Here is a 16783-nt window from a genome sequence, read left to right as displayed (position 1 = left end):
CATCCTGGAACTGGTGAGATTATCTATGTTCAGTTTGATTAGACATAGATTTGCACGTTTTATTTTATTTTGCTTGGTGACTGACTTTGTTCTGTCTGTTACTACTTGGAGCCACTTAATTCCTACTTTCTATTTTTAATAAAATCACTTTTTACTTATTAATTGACCCAGAGTATGTACCAATACCTGGGGGGAGGCAAACAGCTGTGCATCTCTCTCTTTCAGTGTTATAGAGAACGAACCATTTATGAGTTTACTCTGTATAAGCTTTATACAGAGTAAAACGGATTTATTTGGGTTTCGACCCCACTGGGAGTTGGGCATCTGAGTGTTAAAGACAGGAACGCTTCTGTGAGCTGCTTTCAGGTAAACCTGCAGCTTTGGGGCGAGTAATTCAGACCCTGGGTCTGTGCTGGAGCAGACGGGCGTGTCTGGCTCAGCAAGACCGGGTACGGGGACCCCGAGCTGGCAGGGAAGGCAGCGGCAGAAGTAGTCTTGGCACATCAGGTGGCAGCTCCCAAGGTGGGTTCTGTGATCCAGCCCATCACAGAGGGAACGGGGCATCTCGCAAGGGTGGGATCAGGGGTCTGAGGTTGAAACCCAGCCCCAGGTTGGCAGGGGCAATGGGGTTGCAGCTGGGCTGGGGGTCTGCACCTTACACCCTCTGCTCCCTGTGACCACCACATCCCCCCACTGCCAAGAGCAGCAAACACGCCCCATCACCGTCCCCAGCTGCCTGGCCATGTCCACACACAGGGCATAGGAGCGGGGGGTGATTCTCCCTCTGGAGAGGGCATTGGGGCAACCTAGCCTGGGGTGGTGCATTTTTTAAAGGATGCGGAGGAAGTGGAGACGGCACCACCCAACTGCCAGGACTCCGCAGGGGCTGGAGGAAAGGCTCCCCGGGAGATGCCCAGAGCTCAGCACCTCCAAGAGAAGATGGGGGAGGTGATTTGGTGCCACCAGGCACAAGAACCACCCGCAGTGGGAAGCCAAAGCCAGGCTGATTCGAGTGGGAAATTAGCCCGAGTGTTAGCAGGGAGGGGACAACCCCTGGACCCAGCTCCTCACAGCAGTGGGGGATCATCCATCGCCTGGTGTCTCCTGGCTTCCTTAGCGACACACGAGCTCAGCCTCAGCGGGAGAAAGCCTCTGTTCTGTGCCAGAGAGCAGGTGATCAAATGGGCCCCCCTGGCCTCAAGGCTCTGGAATGGATTATTGGACACTTGGGGGTGGAAATCCTGTGTCCGTGCACGCGCACGCACGCGCGCGCACACACACACACAAAAGGCGTGGACAACTCAAGACCTGGCAGCTGGGTGGGGAGGGAGGCCATGGTGACAGCATGCTAGGGAAGCTATTACAGTGGCTGATCACAGCCCAGCAGCTGCCTGACCACTTTCGGTGGCAACAGATGCTATTTCCACCCTTGCGGAGCTGTCTGTCTCAGGCACATATCCAGCCCCCCACTGGTAGGATCTGAGCCTCTCACAGATGCCCAGTGGGGCTGGGAAGTGCCACTAAGCCCATTTTACAGGTGGGGAACTGGCCCAGAGCGGCTACGGTCACACTCCTGGGGCAGAGAAAGGACGTAAGCTGGGTTTCCCCCATCGTAGACAGCACCATAACCATCGTGCCATCCTGCTTCCCCAGGGAAGTGAGTGGATGGGCCGAGCTGATACCTGGCTGGATGTTCCACCTTCGGATTAACCCCGGGGACGGTTTGCAACCCAGGAGATTTGTGTTTTGTTTTGGGTCTTTAGTTAGTGGCAGAGAAGAGCCGGCACCCTCCCCAGCTACAGCATTTCCTTCCTGCCACCATTAACAAGGCATCATGAGGGCTGGAGAGCGAGGCCAGATGGCAAGGAAAAGACAATTTTCCCTGGAGCTGCAGTGAAACCTCTGATCTGATTCACAACCTCCAGGTCAGTAGATAATTAGTTCCATATAAGCCAGCAATCTGATTTAAAAAGATTGGCTGGAGTTTCATTAACTAGCTGCAATGATCAATCCAATTATTGGAGCCTGGGGTAATGTAGTTACACAGGGATTAGCTCCATTACTCAGGCAGGGAGAACCCGTAATTGATTTAGGCAAAATCCCAGGCACTCCCTGTGTGTTTAAAGCTGTGAAGCTGCTTTTGGAATACAAGGACCAGACTCTGTAAAGAGCAATGCCCTCAGGCCAGCCTGCAAACACCCCTGGAGCCCCCCTTTCCACCGCAGCGGCTGCCAAGGAAACACAGAAGCACCTCTCAAGGCAGTAGGATTCTCCCGCTCTAGGGATCTCACCACCCTCACCTGTTGCATTAGGGTCCCTAGCGGCAGGCATATTAGGGAGAAAGGGGAGCAGCTGATTGGACTTTTTAGAGGCTTTGTGGGTGGGGCTATGAGCTAGGCTTTCTTTGTGTGCTGGGACACTTAGTAAGACTTGGAGCTGAATGTGGCGGGGTCCTTAGCGCTGCTGCTGCTCCCTTAGCTAACCCTGGGGGGGCTTAACACCGTTTTCCCTGCAGGCTGGGCTGCATGACAGTTTTGCAAGGGGAGCAAAAGGGAGGCAATCCAGCATCAGGGGAGTTTCTGGCAGCAGGGGCAAGGAAGGGGGAGTGTGTGCTGGTTGGAGAACTGTGATGTGTTGTGTTTGCTTGACAGCTGCGAGCCAAGGAGCTGATCCATCCCGAGTGGCTGCTCCCTGGGGCCCTGCTCAAGGTGGACACTTTGTCACCCTCATTTCACTGCTGGAGAAACTGAGACCGAGGGAGCAGAGGGGGAAAGAAGCCAGGCCCCCGACTCCCCGGGCCCTGTTCTAGCTGCTTGACAGCTCGGCCTTGCTGTCTGGTGCCGTCCTCACGGGGGGCGGGGGAGAGCAGTACAGCCCCAGCTCTTTGCAAATCTTTGTATTCAAACTCTGTGGAGACAGACAGGAGCTCTTTGGCAGGGTGAGCGGTGAGGGATAAGGGGACTGGGCACTTCCCTCCCTTCCCCTCACTTGCCAGTGCGCAGCTCTGCCGGTGCCTCTCACTCCCAACCTGCAGCTCCAGCTAGACCAGCCCTGGTCTCCTCCTCAGCCCTGCCAGTGCCCCTCACTCCTGACCCGCAGCCCCTGCTAGCCCAGCCCTGCCCCCTCCAGCTCTGCCAGTGCCCCTCACTCCCGACCTGCAGCCCCCTGCTAGCCCAGCCCTGGGCTTCCCCAGCTTTACCCACTAGCCTTCCGCTCCCTCCAGCAGGACTGGCTGGCTTGGAGCCATCTCTCTGTTTGCGGAAGCTACCCGGGGTTAACGAGCAATTCAAAAATCCTAGTGAAGACGAGCCTGTGTGTGTAGCATAATGGGCCCTTGGCCAGGAGCCCTTCCCCAGGGCGATTCCCGTTACCGTGACCCGTTCGATTTCCAATCTGCTGGGTCATGAGGAAAGGCGGCTGCGGGGGGCCCTGATGGCAGAGCTGTTAGAAAAAGGACGGGGATCGGGTGTTCTCCAGGTCCACCGAAGGGAGGACAAGATGCAAGGGGTTTAGTTGGCAGCAAGGGAGATTTAATCTTTCTGTCTCTCCGGGCAGTTGAAGGGGCTTCCAGGGGAGGTGGAGGTTTGTAAGAGCAGTTGGGACAAACACCTGGCTGGGCATGTCTAGGGTGGCCCTGGTGGCCTCCCAGGACCCCCCTTCGCCACCCCAGAAGAAGGCTGGACTCCCTCGTCTCAGCCATGCAGCCCTCATGCTGCTAGGGCGCTGCTGCCAGCTCTGGCACTCAATCACTGCTCTCCATTCATCGGGGCACACGCTGAGGAGCTTCTGTGGGTGATCCCTATCGGCAGAGATTTGAGGTTTACCAGTCAAGTGGCCAGCAGGCAGGGAAGCGCTGCCGGCAGGGCTGAGTTCTGATCCCAGCGAGAGATACACCCAGCGGGAGGAAGCTGCTGAGCTGTGTCTGCTTTATACATCCTCCAGCGCTGCGTGCGCAGACCCGGCCTGAGCCCTGCAGCGAGTACCCAGCAGGGGTCGTGCTGAGCACTGGGGAGACGGGGAGACAGCCCAGCCTTGGCGAGGGGCCGATGCTTTGGCTTCAGTTGCTACAGTGCCCCCCCTTTACACCTCCCCATCAGTCCCAAACCACGGCTTGGTCACAGCTGCGCTTGGCCCCGGCAGAACTGGACCGGGCTCCGAGTCCCTTGTCACTAACACCAGTGCAAACCAGTGTGAAACTTTGCACAGGGGTGAGGGGTTTGCACGCTCACCTGGCTCCAGTGTCAACAACGGCACGAGGGCTTGAACACGTGATCCACTTGGGCACTCGCATGGTGGGCTGGGCGTGAACCAGTAGAAAAGCAGCGTTACACAGGGGATCGAGCTGGATTCGGCTCTGGCCGCATGACGGGGCCTTGGAGGGGCAGAGCGGGGGAGTGGCCAGAGCACGCTGCGCTGTGGCTGTTCCCTGCTCCCCGAGGGCCAGAGGGAGCCATGGGCATTCGAGCAGCCTCAGGGCGTCTCCATGTCTGTCCAGGTATTTCTGGAGCGCTGCTCCCTGGGGTCACGCATTGTAACACACCCACCCCTCCCTGCCTCTCGCTCCAGTCTGCCGCTTCCACCCTTCTCCAGCTCACAGGTGCAGGGGAGACAGACCTCGCTGAAGCTAATATCCGCTGTGTGTGCATTTCTTAGAGCAGATGGTGCCTGCGAATTCCCACGCACCGTCGGGCAGCATCGATTAGCTCCGAGCCGGGCGCTTTCAGGGCTACGTGGAGATGGCAGTGGGCTGCCCAGAACAGTAATTCTGCACCCTCTTTTTTGTGTGTTTTTCAATCATTAGCAAAGCGAGACGAACCCCTCACAGCTCCTCACAGTGGGACTATTCTAGTCTTGTTTGGTATTTCAGTGGTTAGAGTGGAGGGCTGCGAGTCAGGACTCCTGGGTTCTCATCCTACCTTAGGAGAGAGCGTTGTCTAGTGGCCAGGGCAGAGAACTGGGTGTTAGGACTCCTGGGTTCTCTTTCCAGCTCTGGGAGGGAGCATGAGCTAGTGGTTAGAACACCATGGGGCAGAAACCCGGGGCTCCTGGGTCCTAGCCCTGCTTGAAGGAAGCAGAGCTTATCTGCGGTGGCGTCAGCACTGGAGCCCCGCTCTGCAGAGTGCGGCTCGGTTGTTTTCTAGCAAGCCTCGCTCCTCCTTTCCTTTCTCTTTGTTCTCTGGCGGTTTCTCGCTCTCACTCAGACGTGGGCAGCAGCGCTGGGGCTGATACTGAAGTAGGTGCCGCATGTGGGCTGGGCCCCACCTGTGACTCATCCCAGGGCAGGAACATACTTGCTCCTCTGTACCTGGCTTCTCTGCACTGTGCCTCTGCCTTCCCCATGCCCACCCCCTTCCTTCTGCCACCTTGGTCCCAGCGGGGGTGAGCCTTCCAAGGGGCAACCGAGGCCGCTTTGTTTGCAGGCTCCTGCCAGCTGTTGTCATTGCTCAACAGAGTCAACCTTAGTAGGCTGCCTGTCTGCACAGGAAGGCTGTTGGCCTGCAAGGCATGCTGGGAAGCTCTTCCCCCATTCCCCCTGACTTGGCCTGAGCTGGGGTGCATGGCTGGGGCATCCATTGTTTGTGAACGCGGATCAGACACTCAGCTGAACACCATTCGCTGGGGAAGAGTCAACACAGCTTTTGTGAAGGGAAATCACGCCTCACTAATCTATTAGAATTCTTCAAAGGGAGGGGGTCAACAAACATGGACAAAAGTGATCCATAAAAGCAGCAAAGAATCCTGTCAAGTATCAGAGGGGGAGCCGTGTTAGTCTGGATCTGTAAAAGCAGCAAAGAATCCTGTGGCACCTTATAGACTAACAGACGTATTGGAGCATGAGCTTTCGTGGGTGAATCCCCACTTCGTCAGATGCATGTCAGTGATCCAGTGGATCTAGTGAACTTGGTCTTTCAGAAAGCCTTTCCCAAGGTCCCTCACCAAAGACTCTTCAGCAAAGTGAGCAGTCATGGGATAAGAGAGAAAGTTTGCTCACAGGTCAGAAACAAGGGAAAGGGTAGGAATAAATGGTCAGTTTTCACAGTGAAGTGTAGATAGCGAGGTCCCCCAAGGATCAGTTCCGGGGTCAGTGCTGTTAGACAGATTCATATATGATCTGGAAAAAGAAATAGAGAGTGAGGTGGCAAAGTTTGCAAACGATACAAAATTGCTCAAGATAGTTAAGTCCAAAGCAGACTGCAAAGAGTTACCATGGGAGCTCGCAGACCTGGGTGCCTGGGCCACACAACTACAGATGAAATTCAGCATTGATAAGTGCAAAGTAACGCACCTTGGAAAACAGAATTCCAACTATAGCTATGCAATCATGGGGTCTAAATTAGCTGTTACTGCTCAAGAAAGAGACCTTGGAGTCATAATGGAGAGTTCTCTGAAATCATCCACTTAATGTCCAGCAAGCATCAGAAAAGCGACCAGAATGTTAGGAACCATTAGGACAGGGCTAGATAATAAGACAGGAAACATCATAATGCCATGATATAAATCCAAAGTACACTCGCACCTTGAATACTGCCGGCAGGTCTGGGCACCCCATCTCAAAAAAGATACATTAGAAGAATTGGAAAAAGTACAGAGAAGGGCAACACAACTGGTTAGGGGGATGGAACAGCCTTTGTCTGAAATTAAAAGACTGGGACTGTTCAGCTTCAAAAAGCCACGACCGTGGAGGGATCTGAGAGAGGTCTGTAAATCGTGGCTGGTGTGGAGGAAGGGAATAAGGACGTGTTATTTACCCCTCCACATATCACAAGAACCAAGGTCACCCCATGAAATTAATAGGCCGCAGGTTTAAAACAAACACAAGGACGTATTTCTTCACACAACACACAGTTAACCTGTGGAACTCCTCGCCAGGGGATGTTGTGAAGGCCAAGACTATAATGGGGTTCAAAAAAGAACTAGATCAGTTCACAGAGGATGGGTCCATCGCTAACTATGCGCCAAGATGCTCAGGGATGCAACCCTGGGGTCTGAGTGTCCCTCGGCCTCTGACTGCCAGAAGCTGGGCCTGGATGACAGAGGATGGATCACTCAGTAATTGCCCTGTTCTGTTCATTCCCTCTGAAGCACTTGGTACTGGCCGCTGTCAAAGAGAGGACACTGGGCTAGATGGCCTGTTGGGCTGACCCAGTGTGGCCGTTCTTGTGTTTGACAAATGGCAAAGCTTTTAACAATACGTAGGTTCTAGTGGCCCAGTTCATGTATATGTTCAACACTGCCCTCTACTGGATGGGATGAGGATGGCAACTGTGTACCATAGCACCCAGACTGCTTTCAGCTATTGGGGATTCTCCTTTAAGGGGTAGGAGCAAGCAGACCTGGGTTCTAGCCTTGCCAATGTGGTGAAGTTGTGAGTGTGAGTCATGGTGTGTGTATACACGCACAAACACCCCGTTCAAAGTATATCCCAACCCCCACCTCTTCTCCAAACTGAAGCTGTCACCCACTAGACAGCAAGGCTAGGAACCGCTGAACACCCCTATTTTTCAGATCCCTCCAATCTGAATCCCTCCCCCATTCGTGTTGGGTTTCACAGGATGGTAAATATGCTCCTGGCCCCTCCTGGCTGTCGTTTGAAAGCCTGATGAACCAGCTGCCTTTGAAGAATTCGTCAGCTGGAGCAGGGTCGGCCCATGACAGCTCTTGGCCCCGCCACAGCTGCGTGATTCAGCCGAGCTGGTATTTAGATTCGACAGCCTGATTGGCAGCACAGTCATCTGAGTCAATGCAGGGCTGTGAACGGTGCCTGCTTCATTCTGAGCCAGACTCCCAGCACAGTGAGATCCCTGCCCCCTAACCCCACCGCCATGGGGGCCTGAGCCCCAGCTAAAGGGACCCTGCCCACCCCAGGAGCTCCATCAACATGGCTCATCGGCTCCTGGGCCTTCCCACTGGGCGAGGGGCCTGTTCGGCCAGCCGGGGCGGCCCACACAGGCTGCCAGGTGGGAACAGCTTTTCCAGGTGGCTTCCGCACCGGGTGTCCCGGGAGCGAAATCCCCCCTCGCCACGTGCTGTCCCTTCACCTCGGTAACATCTGACCGAGCGGTGCTGCGTGTACACGCCCAGCCATCGATTCATTCCCTCCAAGGGCCGGGACGTGCGGCCCCACCTGCCACTCTGCTGCGCCCCCGTCAGGGGGATTCCGGGCGTGAGGAGGGGCTCGGTGTGGGCACATCCTGCCCTCGCGCGGAGCACACACAATGCTGCAACGGCCGGAGATCCCCAGGGGAGATAAAAATGCCGCTTTTGTTACTCAGCTCCTATTTCCGGCTCCGCTGCGGCTGAGCGACAGGCCGGAATTTCTACAGGTCTGGCTGCAGCAGCGTCTGCACAGTCCTCGGGCAGAGCACCGGGGCTGCTCCATCTGCTCCCAGCGCGAACCGCTGCTCCAGGCTTTCCCAGGCTCTGTACAAAATGGGGGGGGGGGATGTAGAACTAGAGGGGGGCAGAGCACACGGCCCAGAGTCCAGCCCCCTCGCCCCAGCCTGGTTTGCGGCATTGAAGAGACCATGCAATCGTGGAGGGCAGCACTGCCTGAGCCCCTCTGCAGTGGGCCAGGAACTGCCAAGAAACTCTGCCGCTGACTCACTGCTGGGCCTGGAGCAAGTCCCTTCTCTCTCGGCCTCCCTGCCCCATCTGCAAAGCCAGGCACGAGGGAGGGTAACGGTAACGTGAGATGGAAACAGGGCCGCCCAGAGGATTCAGGGGGCCTGGGGCAAAGCAATTTCAGGGGCCCTTTCCATAAAAAAAGTTGCAATACTATAGAATACTATATTCTCGTGGGGGCCCCACTTGCCCCCCCCAGGCGGCCCTGGATGGAAACAGCTGCAGAGGCGGCATTGGCTCCCCGCAGCACTCATGCCTCCCGCCCACACACACGCTCAGCCCGCAGAGCAAAGCTCGGCAACCCACGAAGGGGAAATTCCAACTGCAGGGTTTGTGCCTCGCCCTGGGGTTCTGGGGGCTATCGCCCTCCAGACTGAGCTCCTCTGTCTGCAGACGGCCCCAGCAGGAGTCAAATCTCCCCGTCCTGGTCGGTCCTTAGCTTCTCCGAGCCTGTCTGGGCGGGGGCCCATCCGTGCCAGTCACGTGGCAGCATCTTTTGGCCACTCAATTGGATCTGGACTGGTAGGCCAGGGGGCAAGACTCTGCAGCTGAGCCAGCTGCTCGGGGAGCACTGCTCACCTGTCCAGACTGCAAGGGCTTTCCGGTGGCCTGAGTGTAGCAAGTTTGCTGGGTCTCAATCCAGTTCCCAGGTGGGACCCTTAACCCCCCAGCACCAAGGCCAAGGGCTGGCTAGGGCCCAGACTGAACTGGGTGTGGGGGGGGCAACACCTTCGCAGCAGGTCCCCTTCTGCCGCCCAGTGTTTCTAGCGAACGTCTCTGGATCAGTGCCGCCCCCTCGCACCAGGCAGCCTGGCGTCGATCCAAGAGAGCCACGGATCGGTGCCGAGGGATGAGCCAGTGACACACACACAAGGACACGCCTGCACCCACATGCAGAGATCCAGGCTGATTCCACCCCAACGCACAGACCTGCACCTGGCACACACTGAGATTGATTCTGCACACGCGGACAGACCCAGAACCTCCCCCCCAACACAGGGACGGGGCCAGGCCCAGAACCCAGCTCCCCACACGGACCGATTGAGTCAGGCCTGCACAGAGCCAGAGGCCCCCCGGTGCTGCCGGCTTCGGGAGCAGAGAGAACCAGGCCCCCTGCACGAATCCAGGCCCCCCACACTCAGGGGCACAGGCCGGCCTGGGAAGTCGGTTGCCCGGCTCACACCCCTCAGTAACTGCCCAGGGAGGGGGTGGAATCTCCATCACTGGAGGGTTTTCAGAGCAGGTTGGCAAACACCTGCTGGGGCTGGGTCCTTCCTCCTGCCATGGGGGCCGGGGGCTCCCATCCAGTCCTACCCCCGTGGAGCCGCTGCTGCCACCTCACACACCCACAAACGCTGAAGTCGGGGCTGCTTGCACCATCCCTGAGTTTGGCCCCAAGCCCCACCCCCAGCCCTACGGTTCAAGGTCCAGGCGTGGGGGGGGGGGTGTCCCAGAAAAGCTCTGCTGGCAGCGGGCCAGCCCCGGGGGGGGGTGTCCCAGAAAAGCTCTGCTGGCAGCGGGCCAGGGCCAGCCCCAGCCCCGGGGGGGGGGGGTGTCCCAGAAAAGCTCTGCTGGCAGCGGGCCAGCCCCGGGGGGGGTGTCCCAGAAAAGCTCTGCTGGCAGCGGGCCAGCCCCAGCCCCGGGGGGGGGGGTGTCCCAGAAAAGCTCTGCTGGCAGCGGGCCAGCCCCGGGGGGGGTGTCCCAGAAAAGCTCTGCTGGCAGCGGGCCAGCCCCAGCCCCCGGGTTGGATTCTTGCTGTAACTAAGCCGAGCCGGGGGGGCTCTGCGGGCTTTGGTCTCGCCGCAGGCTGGTGCAGTGCGCTGCTGCCCCTTTAAGCCTGTCCCCCCCGGGCTCGCTCGAGTCGGCCGGGGCAGGATGCTCCGGGAGGGGGCGTCGCAAACCCGCTGCGGGGCCCGGAGGGAGGTGCGGGGGCCCCGGGAGGGAGGGAGGGAGGGGCCGGGGCCGGTGTGATGTCAGCGGGGCCGGGCTCGGGCGGGCGGCGCCCCAGGCTCGCACCGCGCTGCCGAGCTCCGGACAAGGTAGGGCGCGTCCGGGGGGACGGGGCTGCCGGGCTCCCGGGACTCCGGCACCGGCGAGGGGCAAAGAAACTTTGCGGCGTCCCGGGGGATCCCCGGAGCCGGAGCCGGGTCCGGCCGCTCCCCGCTCGCGGTGCCCGGTAGGTGCCCCGCTCCCTGCAGTGCCAGGCGCTGGGCACAGGAGCTGGTGGGCGCAGCTTCCCCCCCGCCAGTCCGGGTCTGGCTCCTGTGCCAGGCGCTGGGCAGGGAGAGGGGCTTCTCCGTGCCCCGGCTTGGCCCCAGGGTGACCCACTGGGCGAGTTGGTTCAATCCCTCCTGGCTGGGGGGCTGCCGGGAGCGGGAGCGGGAGCGGGAGGGGAGCTGGGCTCTTGCGCCCATTCATAGAGAGTCTGGCCAGTAGGGACCATCCTGTGCTCCGCCGTCCCGCATGCCCAGGGCCAGAGGGGTCCATGGCTTCCCCCGCCGGGTCGGTGCCCGCGTTCCCCACCTACCCCCCGAGCTGCCATGGAGCCGTCGCCGTGCTGGGGGGTCTGCAGGGACGGGAAGGGGCCGCACGGGAGGAGGCGCTGGGGCGTTTGGCAGCGGGTGGCCGAGTGGGGCAGGCGGGTGGCCGAGTGGGGCAGCTGGGTGGCCATGTAGCGAGGGGCAGAGGTTTGACCAGGGGAACCGTGAGGCAGGGCACAGGGGAAGACCCCTGCCTGAAGTGATAGGCCTGTGTGGCCAGCAAAGCACCCGGTGGAGCACCCTAAACCCAAACCCGGTGCCTGCTGGGTGCTGAGCTCTGGCTCCAGGCACGGCTGGTGAATCTGTGAGCCCCAAGGCCTAGCCCGGCTGGGATCAAACCTGCATGCTTGGACCTCTTACTCTGCTAACGAAAGAGCCCAGCAGAATCTCCATGTGCAGGAGCCAGGGGCCTGGGCTTGGCACTCGCTGCGCTCGGGGGCACCGGGAAGCACTGAGGGTAACTCTAGCTGAGGATCGGCTCCCTGGGGCCTGGAGTTTTTAGGGGTTCAGCCTCCCACGGGATTTCGGAGGCAGGTTTCAGTGTGTGATGCCCTGGCCCAGGAGAAAACCAGCCCCGTGACTCAAGTCACAAAGGCCCTGCCATCTTGGTTAACTTTTCTATATGGGGGGAAAAAATCCTTCCTGGGCCAGGTTGGGGCTTCAGCCAGTCCGGCTCCCTCGCCGCCAGGGCAGAAATCGCCCCGAGTGTGTCGCAACTGGACCTCCAACGTGGGCACTTTTCTTCAGCACTGGGAATGCCGAGTGAGTCCCGGGGAAATGGAACCCAGGAGTCCTGGCTCCCAGTCCTACCCGCCCCTCGGTTCATTGATCCTTGGGGCGAGTTTCCGGGGTTAAGCTTCATATTCTGTTTGGATTTGACACTCTCTTTTCTGGAGCCTGGAACAATCCATGGTGAGAAAGCAGCGCTGCAGGCACGCAGGCTGGGAAGGGTTTGTCCTGCCCCCAGCCATTCTCCTTAGACCGGAGAGGCAGCATCCACCTGTGTTCCTGTGCTAACGAGCCCAGCTCGTCATGTGCCAAAGTGCACGTTTGCCCAAGAGCTCCCAGCACTCCTGGGTAAATAACACGGGGGGGGGGAGCAGGAGTGATTGTTAAGGAAAACAGAATAACTTCCTGCCAAGATCTGAATGGTGGACAAACAATAATGTGCGATTCCCAAGCGCCTCTCCTCCCCTAGAACTGGCTATAGACAGGTCATCTTCCCCCATGGAGATGCAGCCACCTCTGGGGTGGGGCGCAGCTGCAGTTTAGACAGGGCCCGGCAGAGCGGTGGTTTGAGTTCTGAGGGCAGCGCCAGCACCATGCAGAGGGAAGAGTGCCCCCATTGGGCCGGCAGCTCCTTGGCCCGCCCTCATACAAGCACTGACCCAGCTCAAGATGCCAAGCGAGGGAGGGACCCAAGGCTGGGTGGAACCCCACCCCCATGCTCATCCCTTCTATGGGTCGTGTGGAGGGACTGGGGCAGCGGGGGGCCTGGCTCGCTGGATCCCTCTGACTGCGCTGAGGCGGGAGGGGGTGCAGGGTCCAGCTGACTGAACCCTTTCTGGGGAGCTGCAGCCTAGACTGTCCCATTACTCTGTGGGTGGGGGGTGGGGGGCAGGGGGAGGCTGATGGGGCTTTGCTTTGAAGTGAGCGGGAGGGGCATTTGCAGAGAGACAGGGATAAAGCAAGAACCTACGTTAATCAAGGGGAGAGCCGTAGTCACTGGTGGGGGCGGGGGAGTCTCGGTGACGCTCAGCTTATGGCTGGGTGAAAGGCCCCCCCCACCCCAGGGCCTCCCCTGTGGAGCTGGAATCAGGGCCCTGTGTGGTGACTGTTCCCCCATTTCCCAGTGTGTCACTTAGAGCTGCCTCAGGGCTGCTGGAACCTCTGCGGGAGGCAGGCCAGGCCCTAGGCTATGGGGAGTGCAGTGAGTGAGGGCTTCGCCCTGCCCCGGCGGAGTCAGACGCCGGGTGAGGGGCCCGGCACCAGCAGACGCTCCAAAGGCCCTTGTTAAAAGCCGCAGCCCCCTTGTGTGGCCAGGGCAGGAGTATTTCCTTCATTCAAGCCTGCTGGTTCCACAGGCCTGAACTCGCTGGGAACGCAGGGTGTTGGCCTGACAATGGCAGGGAGTAACCGCCTCGCGGTGTCTGGATCTGGCAGGGGGCTGCGTCAGAGCTGATGGCTGGGCTGGCGGGGAGATCAGAGCTGTGCGGGGAGCCGGCTGCCAGGTGCAGTTCAGACCCACTTTCGCTTGGCTCACGGTGTTGGGACAGCTGCCTTGTGTCCAGTGTGAGTGAGTTAAAATGGAGAGTCCCTGCCCTGGAGTCCTGGCTCCCACTCCCCTCCCAGAGCTGGGGCTGGAACCCAGGAGTCCTGGCTCCCAGCCCCCTGCTCTATCCACCAGACCCCACTCCCCTCCCAGAGCAGGGCACAGAACCCCCAAGTCCTAGCTCCCAGCCCCCACCCCCCAAGCTCAACCACCTTCCCCGAAGCTTCTCCTTGTGCTGTCCCTTTAAAACCAGCCTGTGGGGGATGACCCCCCCTACCCCTCCCATCAGTCAGGTGTGGGCTGGCAGCTCAGCTGGGGCATGAGTGGGGGCCAGACAATTCCCAGGCTCCTGGCAGTGGGGCCAGGCTGCCCCTGCCTGCCCGGGAAGCCCAGAGCGGGGTAGACAGCTGGATGGGGGGCAGGCAGTCCCAGAGCAGGGCACTGAGCCATTCCCTTGACATTCCCACCCCTCCTGCATGGCCAGTTGGCCCCCTGCCGAGCCCTGGAGCATCCCCTCACCCCAGCCCCATGCAGGGCTTCACCCCCCAGCTAAGTCAGGGAAGCATTTAAGGACAGCTGGATCCCATTAGCAGATTAGCCAGGAATCCCAGAGGGGGTGGGCGGGGAGCCTGCCAGCCTGGGCCAGCACCCTGGCATTCGCACCCCCTGCCTCCGGCCAGCACTGGCTGGTGGGGAGCGCGGGCTCAGCTGGGCCGAGGGGGGCGGCATGGGGGGCTGCGGATGTGATGCTGTGAAGATGGGCAGCCCCAGAGGGAGAATGATGGGAGTCAAGACTCCTGGATTCTTTTCTGGTTGCTTGTAGGCAAGTCCCTGCCCCTCTCTGCCTCAGTTTCCCCATCTGGAAAGCAGGAGCCCTTCCAGGGAGGCTGTGAGGCTAAACTAATGACTCATGTTTACAGAGCACTTTGGGACCAGGATTGGGGGGGAGGGAGCCCAGGGCTGGGATAGCAGGGGGCTGTGGGTCAGGGGCTGCTAAGAATGGTGTCCCCCCCTCCCCCCCCCCCCCGCCGCAACAGCACACGCTTGCCTTGTGCAGCTCCCAGGTACCTTGGCACTTGCTGGGTGATGGGCGCTGGGGGTGGGAGGCGTGATGCACGTGGCAAGGGGGAGGCCGAGGCGCAGTAGCAGGGGAACTGTCCCCCCGCAGGCTGGGAAGCTGTAGCCCCATGCCAAGGGGGGCAGGGTGGGGCCATTAGCATGCCAGCCGCCTTGCCAAAAATCTCCTCCGTCACGCTGAGATAACACCCCAGGCTGGGGTGCAGCCCTGCTGTGCCCCCTCCCCCAGGAACAATGGGGCTGGCAAGGAGAGGCCTCGCAGTGTCCCAGGGAAGAGAGCTGGTGTCTGAACCCCCTCGCCCCCCTCCCGGCGCTGCCCCACTCATGACAAAGGGTCTGGGGAGGGGCTTTGCCCTGGATCACCTGGTCCCCAGCTGCGACTGGACGCCCGTGAGGTGTCACTGGAGCCAGGGCTGGGGGCTGAGGGGGACTGGCAGGACCATTGGTTGGGGGGGCTTCAGTGTGAGTCCCTGGGGTCCTTTCTCTCCTCCCTGGCCCAAGCCAGTCAGCATCCCAGGAGCGGAGCCAGTGCTGCCAGGGCCAGGCAGAGCCGAGCTGGGACTTGGGCTGGTCAGAGCCGAGGCTGCTCCGTGTCGTGGGCTGGGCTGGGGGCAGCAGGGTCGGGCCCCCTGCTCGGCCGTCCCCTGGGGATCAAGGTGTTAAGCTTTGGCCTCCAACCCCAAACGGCTTCTCCCAGCATCTGGTTTCCATTTGCTGCGCTCGGCGGGTGCAGCCAGGGGCAGGCAGAGCTGAGCTAAATTTAGCGTTGCTGATGGAGTTAGCAGGACTCGGTAACCTCAGGCTCACTGGGATGTCTCCAGGGTGGAGTCGGTGCCCCTTCCCCCAGGCCTGGCGTGCCTGCCCTCCTCCCAACAGCTCAGGGAGGCTGGGTGCCAGGACTCCTGGGTTCTGTTCCTAGTTCTGGATGGGGAGCGGGGTCTAGTGGTTAGAGTAGGGGATCTGGGAGTCAGGACTCCTGGGTTCTTTTCTCAGTAGTGCTGCTGGCTCACTTTGTGGCGCATCACCACTCTGCCTCAGTTTCCCTTCTATAAAGGGTGGGGGAGCAGGATCCTATCAGGGGCTATAAGTGCATCTGACAGCTGCTAGCGAAGGTTCATGGCGCTATTAACAACAGGGTTCATTCACTTTGCCACTAAGTTTGTTCAGGCAGATGCAGCGCCCGGCCTCTCACCCTGGCTGTGGCTGCATCTGCCTTCCCTGCTCTGGTTCTGACTGATGCTGGGCTCAGAGCTCACGGTTCCCCCCTCCCCATGTGTTTACCCTGTGGAATTCACTGCAGCAGGATATTCTGAGGGCAAAGGGGGAAATGAGTTGAGGAAAGGCCAGGCTGGCTGGAGGAGCGAGGCTGGAATTCTCCCAGGGGGCTGGCAATCCTCATGCTCCAAGGCACAGCCTGGTCCCCAGCTGGGGTCAGGCAGGAATTTCCATCCCTGACCCCAGCTGCACCATCCCTGGGGTGGGCTCCATCTCTGAGTCCTGATCAGGCTGGGGAGTGGGTCAGCTGCTGCCAGTCAGAGGGAAGGTGAAGCTGAGGACCCACTAAACTCATATCCTGGGGGCTGCATTGACAGCAGCCTCCCTGAGAGGCATTGGGAAGCCCCCTCATACCCCGTAGCCCCCACCCCTTGTGTGCAGCCAGGCTGCCTGAGTGTCCCACCTCCCCCAAGGGAGTCCCATTCAGCCGGGGGCGGGCGGGTAGCTAGGCAGGCCCCTGGGATCTCTGCAGCCTCGGCACAGGTGCCAGGAGCCGTTTGCCTGGGCCGCACTTCACGCCAGCACTCGACATGGTTCTCGCCTCCCCCTTTCCTTCCTGCCCCCCTCGCCCAGGGGGGTCCTGGGGGCAGGCACTGAGCAAAGCCGCCTTCAAAGCCCAACTCCCTGCGTGAAAGTGGCAGGGGTGCTGAGCGGCTGCCTGCCCCCCGGCAGCTGGGCATGCACCTAGGGGTGGGGGCTGCGTGCGGGGCATGTGCATGGCTGGGGGGAGCACAGGGTGATGAGGTTTGTGTAGGGTGATGGTGGCGTGTCTGGGGGGGTATGTTGGGGGAGGTGGCACCGGCACCCCGCCCCCCCCGTCCCAGTGGTTTGTTCCTTGTCCCAGGACAGCCCCATGTTTACCCAGGGAGGGAGTCATCTCTCCATGGGGGATCCCTGTGGGCGTGGCCCCCCCCCACTGCTCTAAAAATGGAGCCACCGAAAGCAGAAGTCATTTGTTAAAGGGCTTGGATTGGCTCTGTCGTCCCCTCCCCCAGCC

At 60.1% G+C, this 16783-nt stretch overlaps 1 protein-coding gene across 6 annotated transcripts in view; it reads left to right on the top strand.

Annotated features, from left to right (window-relative positions):
- Positions 1 to 403: 403 nt before the first annotated feature.
- Positions 404 to 16783, top strand: part of DGKA (diacylglycerol kinase alpha) — a 31825-nt gene continuing 15445 nt past the window's right edge. Inside the window, exons 1-2 of one of the 6 annotated variants that reach the window (XM_050924694.1) lie at positions 404 to 948; positions 1654 to 1925. Coding sequence is in view for 1 of the 6 variants with exons in the window: in XM_050924691.1 (XP_050780648.1) it covers positions 11918 to 11924 (7 nt within the window). In the remaining 5 variants the exon portion in view is untranslated. Of the gene's footprint in view, positions 1174 to 1653; positions 1926 to 10522; positions 10546 to 10600; positions 10662 to 11312; positions 11925 to 13435; positions 13459 to 16783 lie in introns of those variants that run through there. The other 5 variants (XM_050924692.1, XM_050924696.1, XM_050924695.1 and 2 more) reach the window with 5 other exon arrangements.

This window comes from Gopherus flavomarginatus, chromosome 16 (assembly GCF_025201925.1).
Source record: "Gopherus flavomarginatus isolate rGopFla2 chromosome 16, rGopFla2.mat.asm, whole genome shotgun sequence".
NCBI classification, from domain to species: Eukaryota; Metazoa; Chordata; order Testudines; family Testudinidae; genus Gopherus; species Gopherus flavomarginatus.
This window is presented reverse-complemented; position numbering and strand designations above follow the sequence as displayed.